Source organism: Arachis ipaensis, chromosome B9 (assembly GCF_059453495.1).
Source record: "Arachis ipaensis isolate K30076 ecotype BB chromosome B9, ASM5945349v1, whole genome shotgun sequence".
Lineage (NCBI taxonomy): Eukaryota > Viridiplantae > Streptophyta > Magnoliopsida > Fabales > Fabaceae > Arachis > Arachis ipaensis.
The window spans coordinates 98,727,183-98,747,943 of NC_142444.1; the positions used below are offsets into that span (position 1 = coordinate 98,727,183).

Sequence of the window (20,761 nt, forward strand, 5' to 3'; positions counted from 1 at the left end):
CCGAAAATTAATAACTGTTTTATTAAAATAAAATAATAAATTAATTACTCAGAATACGTTCAAAACTTTAGAATAGTTAATTTGAAAATTTAAGGGTGAGATTTGGATTCAGTGAATTTTTTTAACTAGAAAATTGTAATTTTTTGCAAAAAATTGCGTAATATCACATACTAGTAAATTAGCTGGCAGTACCGGCTTAAGTTTGTTCGGTACTATGAAAGAGAAAATAAACTGTAAAAAAAATTATGAAAATATTTAAAATTAAAAATTGGGCACTAATTCTAAAGGTTTGGCCCAAAGTTAGGCTAAATAGGCCAAAAACGCTAAGCGATTGGACCGGGCCCAAGCCCAACATATAAATAACCAATTAATGAGCCAATTCATCTCATAACTCACCAAGAGAGGGAAGAGAGCAGCTGCATTGGGGAAGAGTGAAACCCTCCAAAACACTCTTCATCTTCCTTCTTCATTTGCTTGTAACTTGACCTACGGTGCTCCAATTCACGTCCCGTTTGTGACTACGCGAAACTCTCACCGAGTCCGTCAGTTCTAGCAAGGAATTACTGGTAAGAATTCAAAATTCACACTCCATTCTTCAGCCCTAACAAATTTCAAAATTTAGGTTTGGGTTTTGAGTATTATTAAGGTTAAGAATTTTAGATTTAGCTTTCGATTTACACGTGCATACCCCGTCTTAGATAGTTGTAACTAGATTAGGCTATAGACAAATACCTTTTAAGATTGATGATAGAACCTTCATTTACAATTTAATCTATTTTCCGATTGTTGGGCTGGAAATGATTTTGGGGTCTGATTAGTTTTCAATGAACTGAGTGCTATTGGATTGCTTCGAGCGATCGATTTGATTTATGTTGGAAGGAGAATGAGGAGCAGTTGCAGCTGAGGGTTATTACCTGAACTCTGTAATGGTGAACTATAGTGGGAGGAGTGTCAGGGTTATACACTCTTGGCTGCGAATACGTGGGGCGATGAACAAAAGTTAGAACAAATTCCTGTAGTTAGGGAGTTTTCCAAAGTATTCCCTAAAGATATTCCCAAATTTTCACCTCAAATGGAGATTGAATTTGCGATAAATTTGGTATCGAGATCCGGTCCAATTTTAATTGTGCCATACAGAATGATTCTGATAGAGCTGGCTGAACTTAAGACTCAATTGGAAGAGCTTCTGAACAAGAGGTTTATTCGACTGAGTGTATCTCGGTGGGGAGCGCCAGTTTTATTGGTGAAAAAGAAAGATGGAGGAATGCGACTGCGTGTGGATTATCGACACTTGAACAAGGTGACGGTAAAGAACAAGTACCCATTGCTGAGAATCGATGACTTAATGGATCAATTGCATGGAGCTGGAATATTTTCAAAGATTGCTTTGAGATCTGGTTACCATCAGATTAGGGTGAAGGAGGATAATATTCCAAAAACCACATTTGGAACACATTATGGTCACTACGAATATGCAGTGATGTCCTTTAGGTTGACGAATGCACCTGCTCTATTCATGGATTACATGAAGAGAGTATTTCATCCCTTTTTGGACAAGTGTTTGGTGGTGTTCATAGATGATATTTTGGTTTATTCAAAGACGGCAAAAGAGCATGAAGAGCATCTGAGGGTTGTGTTACAGATTTTAAAGGAGCAAAAGTTGTATGCGAAGTTGTCAAAGTGTGAATTCTGGAAGGAGGAAGTAAATTTCTTGGGTCACGTGGTAAGTAGAGGAGGAATAGGAGTGGATCCTTCAAAGGTTGAGGCGATAATGGAATGGGAAAGACTGACGTTAGTGACTGAGGTTCGGAGTTTTTGGAGTTAGCCGGATATTATAGAAGATTCATTCACAAATTTTCGCAAATCACGTTGCCGATGACTAAGTTAACTAGAAAAGGTACACTGTTTGTATTGACGTCAAAAATGCGAGGAAATTTTCTAAACCCTGAAATAAAAGTTGACTTCAGCGCCGGTTTTAATTTTACCTAAACCACATGAGCCGTTTGAGGTTTATTGTGACGCCTGTTGAAAGGCTTGGGTTGTGTGTTAATGCAATACCAAAATGTGGTAGCACATGCTTTGCATCAGCTAAGACCACATGAGGTAAATTACCCAACTCATGACTTGAAATTAGTAGCAGATGTGTTTGCATTGAAGATTTGGAGGCACTACTTATATGGAGTATGGTTTAGAGTCTTTTTTATTATAAGAGTCTCAAGTACATCTTTGATCAGAAAGAGCTCAATATGCGTCAAAGGAGGTGGATGGAGCTACTGAAGGATTACGATTTTAAGTTGAGTTATCATCCCAGGAAGGCTAACATTGTAGCGGATGCCTTGAGCCAGAAGTCGTTGACCGTCGCTTAGATGAGGATCAAAGAAGAGGAGTTGGTTGACCAGTTTGCAGAGCTTAAGTTGGATATTAGTGAAGTTGACAGAAGAGCTTTGTTTGAATCAGATGCATGTTTCAAGTACATTTAAGTCAGAAATTCAGAGGGCCCAGAAAGATGAGCAAGAGCTTCAGAGATTGTTTCAACCGATTGATAAAGAGAGGCAAGGAGGATTCACTAAGGACAGAAAAGGGTTATGGAGGTATAAAGGGAGGATTGGTGTGTCGAATGTTGGGAGTTTGAGGCAAGAGTTGTTGTCGGAATCTCATAACAACGGATTTTTTATTCATCCAGGAAGTACGAAGATGTATCACGATTTGAAAAAAATGTTGTGGTGGCCTGGAAAAAAAGGCGATGTAGCTTCACTTGTGTCCAAGTGTTTGAAGTGTCAGAAGGTGATGATAGAGCACCAAAGACCGTCAGGAATGCTACAGCCTCTTGAGATTCCTCAACGGAAGTGGGAACGAGTTATAATAGACTTTATAACGGGTTTGCCAAGGACATGGTCAGGATTTGATGCGGTTTGGGTGATCTTGGATTGCTTAACCAAGTCCGCTCATTTTTTGCCTATTCGAGTGAACTATTGACTGGAGGAATTGGCGAAATTGTACATCAAGAAAATAGTAAGGTTGCACGGTATGCCAATGACGATAGTTTTGGATCGAGATCCCTGATTTGCGTCAAGGTTTTAGGGATCTTTTCAAAGAGCTTTTGGTACAAGATTATGTCTCAACACGGCGTATCATCCACAAACTGATGGACAGCCAGAAAGCACTATTTAGATATTGGAAGATATGCTAAGGGCATGTGTTTTGGATCAACCGGGAAGTTGGGACCATTACATGCCATTGGTGGAGTTTGCATACAACAACAACTTTCATGCGAGGATTGGGATGGCTCCGAATGAGGCTTTGTATGGACGGAATTGCCAGTCTCCAATTTGTTAGTATGAAGTTGGTGAAACAAGTGTGTTGGGACCAGGATTGGTAGCAGAGACCACTGAGAAGATCAAACAAATTCAAGCTAGGATTCTAACTACGCAAAGCCGACAAAAGAGTTGTGCGGATCAGAGGAGAAAACCTTTAGAGTTTGAAGAAGGTGAGCACGTGTTATTAAAGGTTACTCCAACAACTGGGATTGGAAGAGTGATTATGGCGAAGAAGTTGAATCCGAGATATTGGGCCATTTGAAGTGTTAAGGCGAATCGGGCCGGTGGCTTATCAAGTAGCTTTTCCACCGCGTTTGTCTAACCTGCATGACGTATTTCATGTGTCACAACTCCGTAAGTACACATCGGATGCAGCTCATCTGTTAGAACTCGAGTCAGTTGACTTGAAGGAGAGCCTGACATTTCAGGTCACGCTGGTGAAGATTAGTGACACTAGTGTGAAGAAGCTGCGCAGACAGGAAGTTTCGTTGGTGAAAGTGGCTTGGAAGAGAGCTGGAATGGAAGAGCATACTTGGAAATTAGAATCAAAGATGCGAAAGGATTATCCCGAATTATTCTCAGGTAATTCCTAAATTTTGGGGACAAAATTTCTAATTTGGTGGGGAGAATGTAAGAACAAAAAATTATTAACCGTTTAATTAAAATAAAATAATAAATTAATTGTCCGGAATAGGTTCGAAAATTTAGAAGTGTTAATTTGAAAATTTAAGGGTGAGATTTGGATTCAGTGAATTTTTTCCAAGTAGAAAAATGTAATTTTCTGCGAAAAATTGCGTAAAATCGCGTACTGGTAACTTAGCCGACAGTACCGGCTTAAGTCTGTCTGGTACTGTGAGAGAGAAAATAAAACTATAGAAAAACTCAGAAAAATATTTAAAATTGAAAATCATGTGCTAATTCAAAAGGTTTGGTCCAAAGTTGGGCCAAACGGGCCAAAAACGCTAAGCGATTGGACCGGGCCCAAGTTGGACCCAAGCCCAACATATAAATAACCAATTAATAAGCCAATTCAGCTCATAACTCACCAAGAGAGGGAAGAGAGAAGCTGGATTGAGGAAGAGTGAAACCCTCCAAAATACTATTCATCCTCCTTCTTCATTTTCTTGTAACTCGAGCTATGGTGTTCTGATTCGCATCCCGTTTATAGTTACGTGAAGCTCTCGCTGAGTCCGTCAGTCCTAGCTAAGCATTGCTGGGAAGAATTTGAAATTCACACTCCATTCTTTGGTGCTAACAAAATTTTTAAATTTAGGTTTGAGTTTTTAGTAGATGTTTGTGATTTGGTTGTTTAGGTACCAACCAATAGGGATGTTCAAAACCAATCCGATCCGAATAAAACCGAGCAACCGAACCAAAAAACCCAATAACTGAACAAATCAAAAATCGAAAAACTTGAAAAATAAATTTTTACAATTTTTTTGGTTCGGTTCAATTTTTGGTTCTGATATCAAAAACCTGAACCAAACCAAACCGAACCAATAGATTTAAATATATATAACTTAATTTTACAAAAATACCCCCATTTACCCTAATCCTAATATACCACTACATGATGTGTGTCTCTCTTTCTCACTCACTTACACCGCACACTGCCTCACTCATGCTCATTGACGCTATACTCTCCTCTCTAAGTCACAAACCCACACCTCTACTCCTCTTTGCCGTCACCATCCAGCAACCACCATCATTCTCAGTCTCTCAGCACCGTCATTCTCAGTCTCTCTGCATCGCTTAGCGCCATAGATTTCACTGTTAGAACCTGAGAATTTGAGCAACTGAGCGAGCCCCTCTTCCTGCACCTTTCGTCTCCGACAATCGCTGTGCCGTCGTGCTCCAACCATTTGGGCCTTCGTCTCTGGTTTTTGGTTTGTTGTCGTTGAAGTCATGTTATTCGTTCGCCCATTCGTCTGCCTCGTTGAAGCTGTGACGTAGACATCTCCCTCGTAGCCACTGACGCACTGTCGTATCTCCATTTCTAACCCCGTCATCTCCGTCGTCTCACCATCCAACGTCTCTGTCGTCCTCCCCTGCATCTGGAAACTTTGCTAAACTTTTAATTATTTGTTTTTTCGTTATGATATTTTGCTAATTTACTCTAATTCTTTTTCTAATTTTTAGTTCTTTTCTGATTCTTCCTCATGAGTTTTTGTCTAGGATTTTGGATCTGATTATTTCCTGATTCTGATTATATGTTGTATTCTAATTTTTTATTATAATTTTTTATGATTATTTTTTGGGTTTTTATTTTTTATTTAGGGTTTTTTTATGTTTTAGTATCTATGAATTAGATTCTGTTTTGATTTTTTTTCTGTTCTGGCATCTGGGATTTTGATTCATAGTACCCTAGATATGATTTGATTATTAGAATAGGATATGTTTTCAAAACAATTTAAAAATCGAACAAACTGAACTAAACCAAATCGAACCGCATTATTAATATAAAATTGGATCAGATGGCTTTTTCTTAGAAAACCGAACCAAACTGCACCGCGAACACCCCTACCAACCAATAGTAGAAAATTGTTGGATTTCATCCTGATTCATTGTGGAAAAGGTAAGTTTCCTCTTAACCCTTGTGATTTAGTGTAATTTTGAACCCTAGGTATTAATTGTGGTAAAATTAACTGTGTATAGCTTGAAAATTGTGATTATTGGAGCTTTTAGATTGTGTTTGGTGGCTTGTTGGATTTGGAAACTTTGTGGAAGCTTGATTGGAATTAATTTGGTGAAGTTGAGCATATTGGGAATCGGCCAAGGTATGGTTTCATTTTCCTTTATCTATGATGTAATGTTTTGTGAAACTTAGGCTAGTGGATTTTAGGATAGGATTGAAATGATATTAATAGTTATTGTTGATTGATGAGGGTTGTTGGGAATATTGATGATGATAATGAGTATTGAATATGATTGTGGATGTTGATGGTATTGAGTGACGATGGTAAGATTTAATGATGATTGAATTGAGGAATGAGAAATTGATTGAATGATTTAATGATTGATGATGCTTAATTGATGATTATGTGATAAGAACCTAAGGAAATTGGTGAGGATTGAATGATTTTGATAGCTATATGGTTGGAGAGTGTTTATTATGGATATTTGGGTTGTTTTGAATATGTTGGATTTGGTTTGATTTGGAAATTATAGAAAACCATAAAACTTTGTCACTTTGGTAAAAACCTTGATTTTGATGAACTTCGACGAAGCATAACTTGGCCTCCGACCCTCAATTTTGATGAAAATTAATTTAAATGAAAGTTAGGTCCTAGAGCTTTAAGACGTTCGAAGAACGTATGGAAAATATTCTAAAATAGAAAAGTCATGCATACGCAGACCAGTGCACACGACGCTGACGTTGGCCACTGCCAAGTGATCTCACGCACGTGGGCACGGGCATGCGTATGCGGCAACGTTGATTTTGAGGCATGCATACGCGACTGTTGCTCCTGACGTTGGGATTGGCCATTGCCAAGCACCCGTGCGTACGCGGCACAGCATTCGTATGCGGGATTCTAAATTTTAAAGGCATGCATATGCGGCATGTTGCACGTGATGCGAGCCTCATTTGCTGTTTTGAGGTCTTACGTATGCAAGTGTAGCATGCATATGCAACATGGGTTAGTTGACACCCATGCGTACGTAGGATAGGGGCATCCGTACGCATGACTCCTATTTTGCTGAAAACTTGTTTTCTTCATTTTTAAAGGTTCTCCTAACTTTCTAAACTTCCTTAGCTACTATTTGAGACTTATAACTAGTGATTAGGCCTTGAGATTATTGAGAATGAGTTAGATGTCTCAGAGTAGATGATTTATGTTTGATTTTAGAAGATGGATATTTAAGCTTGGGAAATTCTGTGGATGGAATGATTTGAGTAACTTGGCGGAGTGTTGAGTTGATGGTATAATGAAATGATGATGATTTTGAGACTTGAAATGAAAATGAATGATTGTAATGACATGAGTAATAATGAACTTGTGCTATAAGCAGGGATCACTGAGACTGATTTTATATGATTGATATATTGAGATTGATGAGTCGCTATGCGCCTAGCAAGGATGGTGGTTAATCCCGCTTGTCGAGGTCGTAGCACGGGCATAAGAACAATGGTTAATCTCACTTACATTGAGATGTCAGATCTAAGGCAGAGTATCCCGCTCGCATCTTTTCGAGTCGCAAGAGTGGGCCAAGCACTATATCCCTGGATAGTGGGCTGAGCACTATATCCCTGTGGTACCAATTATTCATGACCGAAAGGCGACATCCCAAAGGGATGTGTCGGGTTGGCAGTTGAACCGACAAGTGATATCACGACCAATAGGAAAGACATTCATCATGTGTATCTTCTATGTGTTTGTTTGCTTTGCCTAATTGCATCTTTTGCCTAAATGTATAACATGCTTACTTGCTTCTTGAATTACTTGCTATATATGTATATTACCTGTGTTTTTTACTTGTGCTTTCTACTGGTATTGAGGAGGCTCGGTAGGCAGTGGCGATGGAATCGCAAGGAGGTTAGGCTGATGAAGGCTATGGGACAGCGATATTTCTGTTACTTAGAAATTTCTTAGGATTAGATAACCCTTTATGGTTTTTATTAAAGTGTCTCTAAGTTCTAATCTTATGCTTGATGTGAAGTTCTAAGATTGTCTTTGGTGTCCCAAAATCTTATATCTTATATATTGGGCACTGTTACCATACTGAGAACCTCTGGTTCTCATACCATATGTTGTTATTATTTTTCAGATACAGGTTGCAGCCCACCTCGGTGAGTTTGCGGGATGGTGACAGAACGGAGGATCGCTTGTTATCTTTTTGTATTTTGGTTATTTGATATAGTAGCTCTCACTTTTGTATATTGTATCTTGATGCCTTAGAGGCTTATCTTGAGAGTTCGGATGTTGCTGTTTTATTTCAAAACTCTGTTATGTCTGTATTAACTAGTTGGCCTAAACTCTGCGAGCTGCGGCTAGTATTCTTTTGGTTATTATATATATATATATCTTGCATATCTTATCCTTTACGGTTGTAGTTAGATCTTGTGAACGTTTACGCACTTTTGTATCTCTGTTTTGAGCTTTATTTATTCATTGGGCTTCTAGTATTATTACTTTCTTCCATATATATTATCGTATGAGCTTTAGAACTGTCGTAGCGCTTTGTCATCCTTTGCTTTACGGTATGAGGTAAGGTTTAGGGTGTTAGGGTGTTACAGGCTAACTATAGAGAATATTTGTGACTTTTTTAATACTTGATTATCTACATGTTGACAAAGCACACTCTTAAATTTCTCATATATTATTACAAAAGGAACGCCAACATCACATGAATTTTCACTCGCAAAACACACACCCTCAGATGATTGAGAATAAATCTGACCATTATAATATATTTTTAAACTAGCACTTCTCTCTACTTTCATACTCTTATTGAACTTATTCAAATAATTTTTTTTTCTCACTTACTGATGACACGTCATCTTAAGCGATTTTTCAGGTTCTTTTTCATTCATTTTCTTAGGTTTTAATCAAGTTTTTTATGTTTTGTAATGGAATTTCATAAATAATCAAATATTTGGAGTTGGGATAGTATTTCTGTGTTTTCAAGAGTTTTTTACTCAAAAATAAGCTAGAATCAAGGCTTTTGACAAGAAAAATACAAGTATAGCAAAATTGTGGTCTAAGGAACAAAATCTTGCCCTAAGGAAGAGTAGAAATGGAGCCAAAGCACCCAAGCGAGGATGCCTGGCAGCCATGTTCACACGCCCGGTGGACCCCCTCCCCAAGACCTTGCACGCCCGACGACCATGCTTCCTTTCAACACAGGCTCGGCGGCCAACATCACAAGCCCGACATGTATGTCCCCTGAGAAGTGCTATTGGGTTCACGCCCAAATTCCTCTATGCAAGCCTAGTGTAAAACCTTTTCCAACATCCAGGATGCAACAAATTAAGACCCAATCTTAATTATACACATCATTAGAAGCCTTAATCACATCCAAAAGATTCAAGATTCCAAAAGATTAGTTAATAATTTCTTCTAAAAACATAAAAGATTTGGTTGTTAGGATTTATTTCTAGATTAGATTTGATTTTTTTAAATTTGAATTTTAAGTAAGTAATTAATTATCTAATCTTTCTTTCTAAAAGATGAGATTAGGATAGTTTTGAATTTGAATTCTAATATTAGAATATAGATAACTGAACTGTGTTCACAGGAAGGAGATCCCCGTTCGTCAACATAGTTTTCTTATTGTCTTTCATTCCTCCATGGGTAACAAATTCTCTATCAAAGGGTTAGGAACTCTGTTTATATTTTCTATAGATCATTAATCTAAGTTTATTTTATTTTGAAGTCTTTCATTGATTTGTTTCATGATGGAGTTATTCATTCTTCATTCGGATTAGTGGTATCGGAAGGTATGCTAATCCCTTTTAAATTCTTTTATTGCTTTGGAAAAACTAATATCTGAATTAAAGCATGAAAACCTTTTTACATGACTATTTGAATTCAGCTCGAAATAGTGATTTAATTAGTGTGCAATACATACATTATTTTAAAAATTTTGTTTTCTTCTAAGATTTAATTGGATAGGACTAACTTAAATAAGTGATATATAATTCGACTTAAGGACTACTTTTGAATCTTATTAGGAACTAAATCAGTTTTCATGCTTAACCTCTTTAATTAATCGGTTGACTAAGGAATTGGCAATTGGTTAATTAAAGATAAACTGAGGAGCCAAGGAATTGGAAATCAGTTACTTAAAATTTGTCGTGAAAGATCTTTGCATACTTTAAAATAGGTAAACAAGGTTTGATTTTCATAAGAGTTTAAACATCTCCGAAGCTCTTGACTCTCTTCATTATTATTCTCTTCCAATCAATATAACTGCCTCCAAAACACTCTACCTTCAAGATTCCAAGCAAGACACACTTTTGTCCTCAACAATCCAGGTTATTTTGATTAATTATGCTTACTCAATCCTTTAATTCTCGTGGAAACAATATTCACTCACTGTAGTATTACTTGAATGATCCGGTGCACTTGTCGGTATCCGTGAGCTTTAGTTTTTACTCATTACTTACAATGAAAGAAAGAACTTTCAGGTAGCGTTTGTTTAGTAGGCATATCCACCAAATTTTAAGACACGGTAACACACTCACACACATGTTCTATGTTTGGTTTTTGAAGTCACAAAATAAAGAAATACACGTTAGTACATAATAACCCACAAATATAAAATATTTATGTACCACCAAATCAGTAAGACATTGATACATAAATGTTAAGACATAAAATTTTTCATTTATATCCTTAACTTTTGCCCTTCTACCCTAACACTTCTTTTTTCTCTTTCTTTTCTTTCCCATCATCTTCTCTGTGCCATCCATCTCCATCTCTTTCTCCTTTCTCTCTTCTCTATCTCTTCTCATTACCACCTCTCTTCTTTCTATCTCCTCTACCCATTATATCTCATCTTCTTTATGTTTTGGATCTCCTCCACTTTTATCTCTATTTTTCTCTCCCTTTGAATACACCATTTTTTTCACACTTGCTGCTATAATGAGTTTTCTCTTACTTTTTTAGAGGCATGCATGTCTAAATCCACGACAAAGCACAATAAATATGTGATGGGTGAGAAGAACATATTTATAGTGATAACAAGAATCATTTTAAAATCATGAGCAATTCTCATCTTTTAGTTGCTATTTTTTTTGAAAAAAAAACATTTTTTATTTAATATTTTTGAATTAATAATTTTTTGTATAATTATTTTCTTTTTTGGTGTTATTAGTTTTTTTCGGATTTGGATTGTTATTTTGATGAAGAATGGTGGTCAAAGAGAAAGGCTGTATTGTGGTGATGTAATAGTATAAATTGGAGATGGTAAAAAAAAAGGATAAAAATAACTTTTAACTATTTGTGATGTCTTGTGTGAATTGTAATTAAATAAGGTATAGAAACACTAATTTTTTTGTGTCTATGTATCACCGTGTCTTAGTATCTATGTTTATTTTTCATTGAAACAAATAGAACATCAAGTAACAACACCTACACTATCTTAATGAAAATGCACTTCTAGTATCTTTTTTCTTTTATATATTTCATTTTTTTTAATTAGAAAAATAGAATACACCCTTAACAAATTAACAATACATCTCCTATTTACTGATGAGAATATATCTTTTGAACTGCATTTGATTCTGAGAATAAGATAAAACAAGACACTGAGAATAAAATACAAAAGACAGAGACACAAAATTAGTGTTCTTATACTTTGTTTGGTGATAAACTAAAATAAATTATCAACATCTAATTTATTTTTATTTTTTATTCAAAAATTTTGAAAAAAAATATAATTATGAAAAATTAATAAAAATAATGAAAGAAAAAGTAAAAAAAAAAATAAATTGTGTCTCTTGTTAATCTCTCTGTGTCTTTTTTGTTAGGTTAAATACAAAATATACTAATTCAGTGTCTCTAAATTCAATATCTCTATCTATATCTTATTTGTCAAATACAATTTTGTATTTCTATATCTCTGTCTTAATTAGGGGTGCGCATGGCCCGGCCCGGCCCGAAGACCCGACCCGGCCCCGAACACTTTACGGGCTAATTTGGTGCAATTTTACCGGATCTATGGCCGGGTAAGGGTCTCAAAAATAGACCCGGTCATTATTTCAGGTTGGGTGGGCCATGGCTCGGATCACCCAAACTCGGCCTGGTGGCCCGGTCATCATACACAATTAATATTTTGTGTTATTAGTGATGGATAATGGTTATTCTTATGTGGAATTTAAGTATTGAAAACCTTAATATTTTGTGTATTAGTTATTATAAGACTATAAATTAATGTTTTATATTTAAAATGCATAAGATTTTAGACTAATGCATAATATTGTGTTATTTATATTGATTTAAATATTTGGTGTTATTAGACAATATTAGTATTGATTATGGTTATGCTTTAATTTTAGAGAAGATTTGGTTCTTGTTATATTTTTCTAAGTGAATTTTACCATGTCAAATAATGGTTGGAGTCTTGGAAATTTGAATATTTTCACATGCTAGCTTATAAAAAGGTATCAAGGTAATGTAATGTTAATGGTTTGGTTTTTACTCGGTTTTTACTCGGTATAATCGTGACTCAAAAATGTATAGATTTCATCGGGTTTAGGACCGAATTTGAGTCTAATAAATAGACCCGATATATATTTCGGGTTGGATCTGAATCACATCAAATCCAGTTCAACCGACCCATGCACACCCCTAATCTTAATATCATATATCTATAAACAAACACAACCTTACGTATTCACGGTCTTACGTATTTACAGTATGTTTCCGTATATTATATTTTTACGAATAAAAATTTTTTTTTCCCATACTTGTGCCATGCAAATGTCTTAAAAAAGTAAAAATAAAAATCTCTGTTCCGGAGGTGAATTATTTGTGATAGAGAGCATCTTAAGAAGTTTATTAAACACCAAATTACTTAATATTTAGGTTAAATATCAATACCTAAATAATATGTAAAAAATTTAGCTTAGGGTGATAACGAAATAAGTAATAGGCTGAAAAAATAAAAATAATCTAAAAGTTACATATAATGCAAAATTTTTAATTTATTTTATTTATTTAAAAAATTCAGTTCTTATTTATTATTGCATGCCAAATAAAGTTATGTTGTCCGAAAAGGAAAAAAAGAAAGTCATATCTTTTCTTTTTGACTGAATAAAGTCAGAGACTAGTGTTTCAATCAAGATCACATTCACATGTCAACTGCTTTCTAAAAATAAAATAATATTTTGGATTTAATTTCTCGATCTTTTTCCATTTTTATTTTTTCTTAATCTCTTGAAAATGGGGATTTGAGAATTTCACCAAAATAGTGTGCAGCCGAATCAGCCCCATCCGCTCCCTCTGAACAACGGTAGGACCCTCTCTCTCTCTCTCTCTCTCTGCATTCGCATCACCCTCACCATTTCCCTCACCCCCTTTCTACCAGGCAAATCCCTTTTATTCTTATTTTCTTTCAAATTATTTAATTGGCCATTCTAGGTTTTTTTTCCTGCTTTTAATGTTATGATCATTTCCTTGTGAAAATAAATTCCTTTTTTTTTTCTGTGTACATGTTTTACCTTCAATTTGTTAACATGCTGTGAAAATTTTCGATTGGCATGGTGAGATTTTGTGAAGAAAAACCGCCAGAATTTGATTTGGCTTTCTGTGTGTTTGTGCTTTTATAGTATTTTTTGTTTATTATATTTTCTTTTACTGTTATTTTTTTCTTCTTTTTTTTTGGTGGTTTACACTTTCCTTTAACTTCTTGTGAGCACATGTAATGTAATGTAATGCAATGCAATGCAATAGTCTTATGTTTTGTTCTTTTCCTTCATTTTTTTGTGTCTTTATCTGTAATTCTCTGCTTAGGTGAATGGCAATGTAGTGTCTAGCCAATTGAGTTACAAGCTTTGTGGCTTTTTTGTGTTTGGTGTGTTTATTTTGGTTACTTCCTTCATGTGAATTGTTACATGTTAGACTCAATACATTGACAAATACCGTCTTTTATTCTATTAGGATGGGTTTGGCTACACTGTAAAGAACCATCGTAGTTGAAACTTGGAGTAGTTTTTCCTTTGGTTATAATATGGGTCTACATGACACTTGTTATTTAGTGCTTCATGTTTGGCCCTTCTTGTGTTGTGTAAGAAAATTACATCAGTATCTCTTGGTAACAATGTTCTGATCCATTTTTTACTTATTACCAGGGTTTGAGATTAGAAATGCTGAGTGGAAGGGTATACTGGAGTTGGAGGAGGTGAGGGGAAAACATAGAAAGAAGGTGATTTGAGGTATTTATACTTGTGTTCATTTGACCTCATGCCATATTTTCTATCTACACAGTGACAATGAAACTATGCCTATTGACTTAGCAGTAGCACCAATAATATAAAGACTTATCTAAAGTAATTTTCTATCTCAATTTCAAAGAATGTCTTTTGCAAACAGTTAATTTTAATAGTTCCCCATTCAAGGATGGCAAAGAAAAAGTTGTCAGTTGAATTGCGTTGCTATTTTCTTTTAACTTAACTCACCTTTTGCAAAACCACACTATTTTATCGATGTCTGGCAATGTACCCTGGTTCTCTGAGCAACCTGTTCTGCATGTAAAAATTAATGCCAACCTCAATATAATCCTCATTTTTCCCCATAAAGCTTAATTATGAGATTATCAATCCATAATTTGTGAAACACCAAGTGATGTCCATTTCACCATTTGTGATGTTATTGCAGGAAAGGTACTTATTTTAATGATTTAATTTCGAAGTTTTTTGGTTCTTGTGATCAATCCTCTGACAGAAAGTCAGAACCACTCGACGTCATACTTCATGCTTCTCTAGTAATCTAGTTTTATTTCCCATGCGCTCCCTCAGCTGGCTTGCTAGCTGTTGATCAGTACTAAGGCTTGATTTGGTATATCTTTTACTTTTCAAAAGTAGCTTATAAAACCTAGTTTTTAAAAGATAATTTTTTAAAAGTTGTAGCATCTATGTTTGGTAAATTAAGTTAAAAATAGCTTTCAATAAGCACAAGCAACAAAAAGTGCATTCGGTAAAATAGTTTTTAAAATTTAAAAATACTATAATAGACATTAATGTAAGAATTAAATTTGGATATTAATTAATGTATGAGGTTATACCAGACTTTTTAATTTTGATAAGCACAAACCCATCTTTGAAAAGCTCCACCTTAGGTGCTTTCAAAAGCACCCTTACCTTTTGAAAGTTGCAAACACAAGCACATGGTCTTTTTTATTTACCAAATGCAAAATAAGAAGTTTGCGCTTTCCACAAGCATAAGCACCCCTTCAAAAAGCTTTACCAAACCAACCCTAAGCCCTACAACATTTTCTTGCACTAGAATAGTGGAAGAACATAGCCCCACTCTCCGTTGTTGATCTAGTAGTGAAATAATGAATTTGGAAAAATTTTTAAGCTTCTTTGTGATAAACATATTTCATCATAGAGCAAGTATCAGGACTAAATTTTCTGGTTCTGCTGATCTGTCTTCAATAATGTTGTGGCTACTTTGTTGTCATGTGGAGTTACATTCTGGCACTTGGAAGGATTGTGATCTGACATTGTAAACTTACCTATTTCTTGCTGCGTTGTTGGTTGTACTGCTGGATCTGTTGTCTATTGGCAACAGCTCTAATTAGTTTTATGTATCTTTGGGCAAAGTTATCACTTATGATTGTGATTTGATTCTCACTTGTAGTGATGCCCCTCTCTCTCTAGAAAATTATGGGAAAGGAACTGGAAAAATGCTTTTACCATTAGGAATACATTAAAGAATTTAGTTTTTATACATGGACAATATAAAAGAGTTTTGCACTATCATCCAATCAAATGCTTGGGTTTGTAAACCATTTAGGTCAGTGGGTGTTTGTTAAGGACTTGGGTATTATGGGGTGCCCAATGTGCCATATCGAGTAGTATGAGACGTTTGATGTTGTGTTTAAGGAGAGTGATTCTTCTTCCTTATCATCTATCTTTTAAAGTGTGGTTCTTTTCTTAGATATTTAACAATGGTATTAGAGCCAGGTTGTCTGTCGGTGGCATGGAAAGGGCTCTTTATAGGCTAGATTAAGGTAAATACTAAACACTAATGGTTGATAGCCAAGTGGCTATGCTGAGTCAGTGTCAATAGAGTGATCAGCGAAGCCACTGTGGATGTCAACTCTCCAAGGGCAGTGTATTGTTAGGAACTTGAATATTATGGGATGCTTGGTTTTGTAGTTTGTTAAGGAGAGCAGTTCTTCTCCTTTAACCACTAGCTTTTAAGATGTGGTTCTCCACTTTCCTAAGGTACCTCAACACTTTAGTTGATGTGGCAATGTATGATTGGGTGTTTAATTGAAACTTTTTACATCAAGAATGCACATAATTAAATCCTATGTATAATTCAAGGAGTTATTGGCACCTTTTCAAATTCTTCTCCTTATTCTCCTCCTCCTCCTCCTCCCCCCCTTCTAGGTATAATATCTCATTGAATCTGGCCTATATTGGAAACTGGAGTTTTCAGATATTCCAGGCAAGCTTTAGTTGGATTGAGTATTAGCATTGGATGCTGATGGTGGATACAATTTTGTATTGTAGAGACATTCAACACTTGCTTCATAAGGTAGATATATATGTTCTTGTTTAAGCACAATTTCTGTCACTGATATTCCTGTTGTTTTCCCAGATTTCGTGCTTGATTATTGTTCTTGCTGTTAATCTAATCCTTTTCTCATCTTAGGTGATGTTCTAGTAGTGGAAGGGGCCGGAGTCCATAATGGTTATCCATTGTTGATTTGTTGTACATACTGGCAATCCATAGGACTGGCAGATGGCTATGACAAATTTAAATGAAGAAGAAAAAGCCGAAGATTATCTGTTCAAGATTGTTCTAGTTGGTGATTCAGCTGTTGGGAAGTCCAATTTACTTGCGAGATTTGCCAGGGATGAGTTTTATCCTAATTCAAAGTCAACTATAGGAGTAGAATTTCAAACTCAGAAGATGAATATTAATGGAAAGGAAGTTAAAGCACAGATATGGGATACAGCTGGGCAAGAGAGGTTCAGAGCTGTTACATCTGCATATTACAGGGGGGCAGTCGGAGCACTTCTGGTGTATGACATAAGCAGGCGCCAAACATTCGATAGCATTGGCAGATGGCTTAATGAACTTCACAGTAAGAATTACAACTAAGTTTGAATTCCACCTTCACTACCTTGAAGTTGTTACGTGCTTATTTTCTTTGCTATGTTTCTGATTGTTAACTTGCGAATTCAGCATGGGATTAAAATAGGAAAATACCTGTGATACTGAAATTTAGTGTTCGTTTGGTACCATAAACCTGTCATTCAAGAAGTATTTATTATTTCTCTCTCTCCCTAGGGTGATTTTGTTTTGAGTTCATGAAACATTATGGAGGGCATTCCATTTGGTGGGTTGGGGATGGGTTGTGAAGATCTAGGTGTCTATTGGCTAGAAATATAGGGGAACTTATGGTATGTTTGTGAGTTTTGGTTTTGGAGGGAAATGGAGGAAAGTAAAAGGTTTGAAGTAATAAAGATTAGTCCATTTTACACTCTAAACCCTTTATTTCCCTTCCTTTCTCTCCAAAATCAAAATGCAAATATCCCTTAGAAAAGTCATCAGTGAAGCTATTGAAGGAGACTTGGATTTTAATGGTTTATATGTAGACATGATTTGTGGTAAAATACTATGGTATTGTTCGATCTATGTAGCTGACCTTACTACTGCGGCAAACTTAGTTCGGATGCTGTGAAGTCCATGAAACATTTTCTTTATTGAGTTTATCATGTTGATGATTGCATATGTTCATTACTGATTACTTAATTAAAAGTCCATTTCTTAATTCCGCTTGGACATATCTACATTTACATGTTGGTCTTCTCATTGTTATTTTATGTCCACATTGCACATACTAAAGTATACACATTTATCTTTACTTTCTTAAAGGCATTTGGAGCTGTTTGGTTTCTGTTTTCTCTTTCTAGAATTTTGTAAAGAAAAAGACGAAAATAGTGAAAATAATAAAATTATATTGTTCTGTTTTCATCTTCCGCTGTTTTCTGTTTGCATGTTATTTTCACTTTTTCTTTCACAAAAATCATGTAATTGAAAACATAGGAAATAGAAATAGAAACCAGACAGGCCCTTAGATATTGTTGTTTTTAATGTGGCCAGTTAGAATTAAGTAAATTGTTGTATTATTTAACAGCTCATTCAGATATGAATGTGGTTACAATACTTGTTGGAAACAAGACAGATCTTAAGGATTCGAGGGAGGTGTCGACTGCAGAAGGAAAGGCCTTAGCCGAGGCACAATGCTTGTTCTTCATGGAGACGTCAGCACTTGATTCATCAAATGTAGTGGCTGCTTTTGAAACAGTTGTGAAAGAGATATACAACATATTAAGTAGGAAGGTTATGATGTCTCACGAGCTCAAAAAACAGGAACCGGCCTCTCTTGAGAATGGAAAAACTATTGTTTTAACAGGAATAGAAATAGGAACAGGAGCAGCCAAGGCAAAAGCAAAACCAAAAGCAAAAGCAAAAGGAACTGGGACTGCAACTGGGACTGCAACTGCAACTGCAACTGCAACTGGGACTGGAACTGGAACTGAAACTGGAACTGGAGCAGGAACGGGAACAGGAAAAGAAACAGAGACAGTAGAAGGGGAAGGGGGAGGAGAAGGGGAAGGGGATGGGGAAGGGAAACCAGAAGCAGCAGCTGCAGAAGCAGCGGCACCGGCTAAAAAGGGTTGTTGTTCGACTGGTTGAGATAAAAACGATATTGTGTAGGCTTTTAGAAACTCGGTTTTTGTTATGATTATTCATCCAAATCCTCAATGTCACTCAGATGAAGATTTATCTTATGAATGTTCCCTGCAAGCGAAAGTAGAAATTGTCAGTGCATAAGAATTGCAAGGATGAAAAGAACATTGCAACTGTTAACCTTTTATAGGCACTCAGAATCAGGGGGAGGGGGAGGGGGAAGGGGGGGGGGGGGGGGGGCGCGGGAATTGTGTTACCCAGGAGATGGATTACCTACTAAATCCAAATATTCTTCCCTTTCCCCCTATGCATAAAAAAATGCACATAAACTTACTCGGATCTGTCTCTAATTGTATCATTATGAATTTACCACAGCTTTTTCTCTATCATGGTTTTGAAAATAGCACTGAACTTATTGGTTCAATTGGATTAATCCGAAATTAGTCATCTATTTGGTTTGATTCAGACAAAAAATCAGTTGCAAAAAATGGATCAAACTAATAAAATCTCCAAAGATCGGTTAATAGATTGAGCTAGGCCGAATTTTATTGGAAAACCAGTTAACAAATATTATTTTATTATAACTAGTTTAATTTTGATTAAATATCAGTTGAATTAAAATTTTAAATTTCTAGTTTTGTCGGTTAAATTTTCGAAATCTTGCTATTTAATAAAAGACATATTCAATATTTTGTAAATATGAAAAAATACTTAATGCATCTTGGTCATATTCTGTCTTAGAAATGTTAGCCAGATCCCAAATGAATAAAATCTAACTAAGAAATCTAACCCAATCCACATCTACATGATCTTGATGAGGTTGAGCACGGTGATAAAAAGACTGGCTCTACTTATCTAAATAAGTAACCAACTCCTAAAATATCTTTCATTTATCTAAAAGGGAGATTCCAACGACTTCTCTATAAAAAGGGAACGGTCATCTACCAATAAAGGTGGAACTATTCTAAAAGGTGGTTATCAATCCTACTATAAATACACTGACACTCTCAGGTATATTCAAAATCCAATTTACTAAAAACCTGCTGAAAACCCTTGTTAATTTAAGTATCGGAGTCCATTGCAGGTACCATAATGACGAGCCCAAAGCGGGTTAGGAATTTCTCTCAAAAATAGAATTTCTCCGTTGCAAGTATAGTCCTAACCCACAATCGACTCACAATCAAAGTTTGAATTCAAAGAGATGTCACTATTAAAAACCAATTTAATTCCGGGAGTGTTTAGTTCCCGAGTCGTCTCCCAAGGACACTTGAGACCAATGAGTGTACAATTCCGGTTGTGATGCTCATGGGGTTTTCAATGAAGAGATAAACATATAAAGCAATAAAAGAACATGCAAAATTGTGATAAATGAACTAATAAAAGAATTAACGAACTAACTATGCAATATAGACAAGTAAGGTATAAAAGGGATTAATGTAAATGTATATGAAAGATTTAAAGCATAAAAGGTATCTTGGCTTGGAATGAGCTAAGGGTCCTTTCCTTGTTGGAACCACAACTATGACAATTAGAATGGATTAATCTCACTTGATTAACCCTCACATCGGAGAGTAAGTTATATGAGCATAAGTGTTCTTAACCCACAAATCCTAAATTGCTTGCTAATTGCCTTAGCAACAAATTAGCGTTAGTGGGAACAAGAACAATTAACAATCCAAGAATTGACACTAAATGTTGGACATTCCAACTCTAGGAACCCAATTGCTCACTTTCCCCAAGCCAAGAGATAGAAAACTAGCCCAAAATCATAATTGACATTTTGTCAAATACTTGGTGGACAAAAACACTAAACATGGGGAAAATGAGAAAATGCTTGAAACTAAAAGCAACAAATGATCTCAATCAACAATAACAACTCAAGAAAGCATATAACAATCATCAATCATCAAATTCATCAACAAGAAATTGAAATTGCAAAAGAGAAGTAAAATTGAACTATAACTTGAAATATAAGAAAGAGTAAGAACAATGTAGCTATAAACAGTAGTAACAAAGAGATACTTACAATGGAAGCTAGCAAAATCCAAGATCAAAAATGGAAATGGC

General features: G+C 35.6%; 1 protein-coding gene across 4 annotated transcripts; it reads left to right on the forward strand.

Moving 5' to 3' along the window:
• Positions 1-13,146: 13,146 nt before the first annotated feature.
• On the forward strand, positions 13,147-19,035 carry RABA5A (RAB GTPase homolog A5A). Of its 4 annotated transcripts, none has more exons than XM_016320223.3 (5): positions 13,147-13,274; positions 14,113-14,196; positions 16,381-16,528; positions 16,646-17,081; positions 18,138-19,035. In XM_016320223.3, the coding sequence occupies exons 4-5, from the start codon at positions 16,736-16,738 to the stop codon at positions 18,698-18,700; spliced, it is 909 nt and encodes a 302-aa protein (XP_016175709.1). In that variant the 5' UTR covers positions 13,147-13,274; positions 14,113-14,196; positions 16,381-16,528; positions 16,646-16,735; the 3' UTR covers positions 18,701-19,035. The 4 variants fall into 4 exon arrangements, with proteins under 4 accessions (XP_016175709.1, XP_016175711.1, XP_020966130.1 ...); XM_016320225.3 differs by having other exon boundaries at positions 16,430-16,528; XM_021110471.2 differs by having other exon boundaries at positions 13,272-13,349.
• Positions 19,036-20,761: the final 1,726 nt, after the last annotated feature.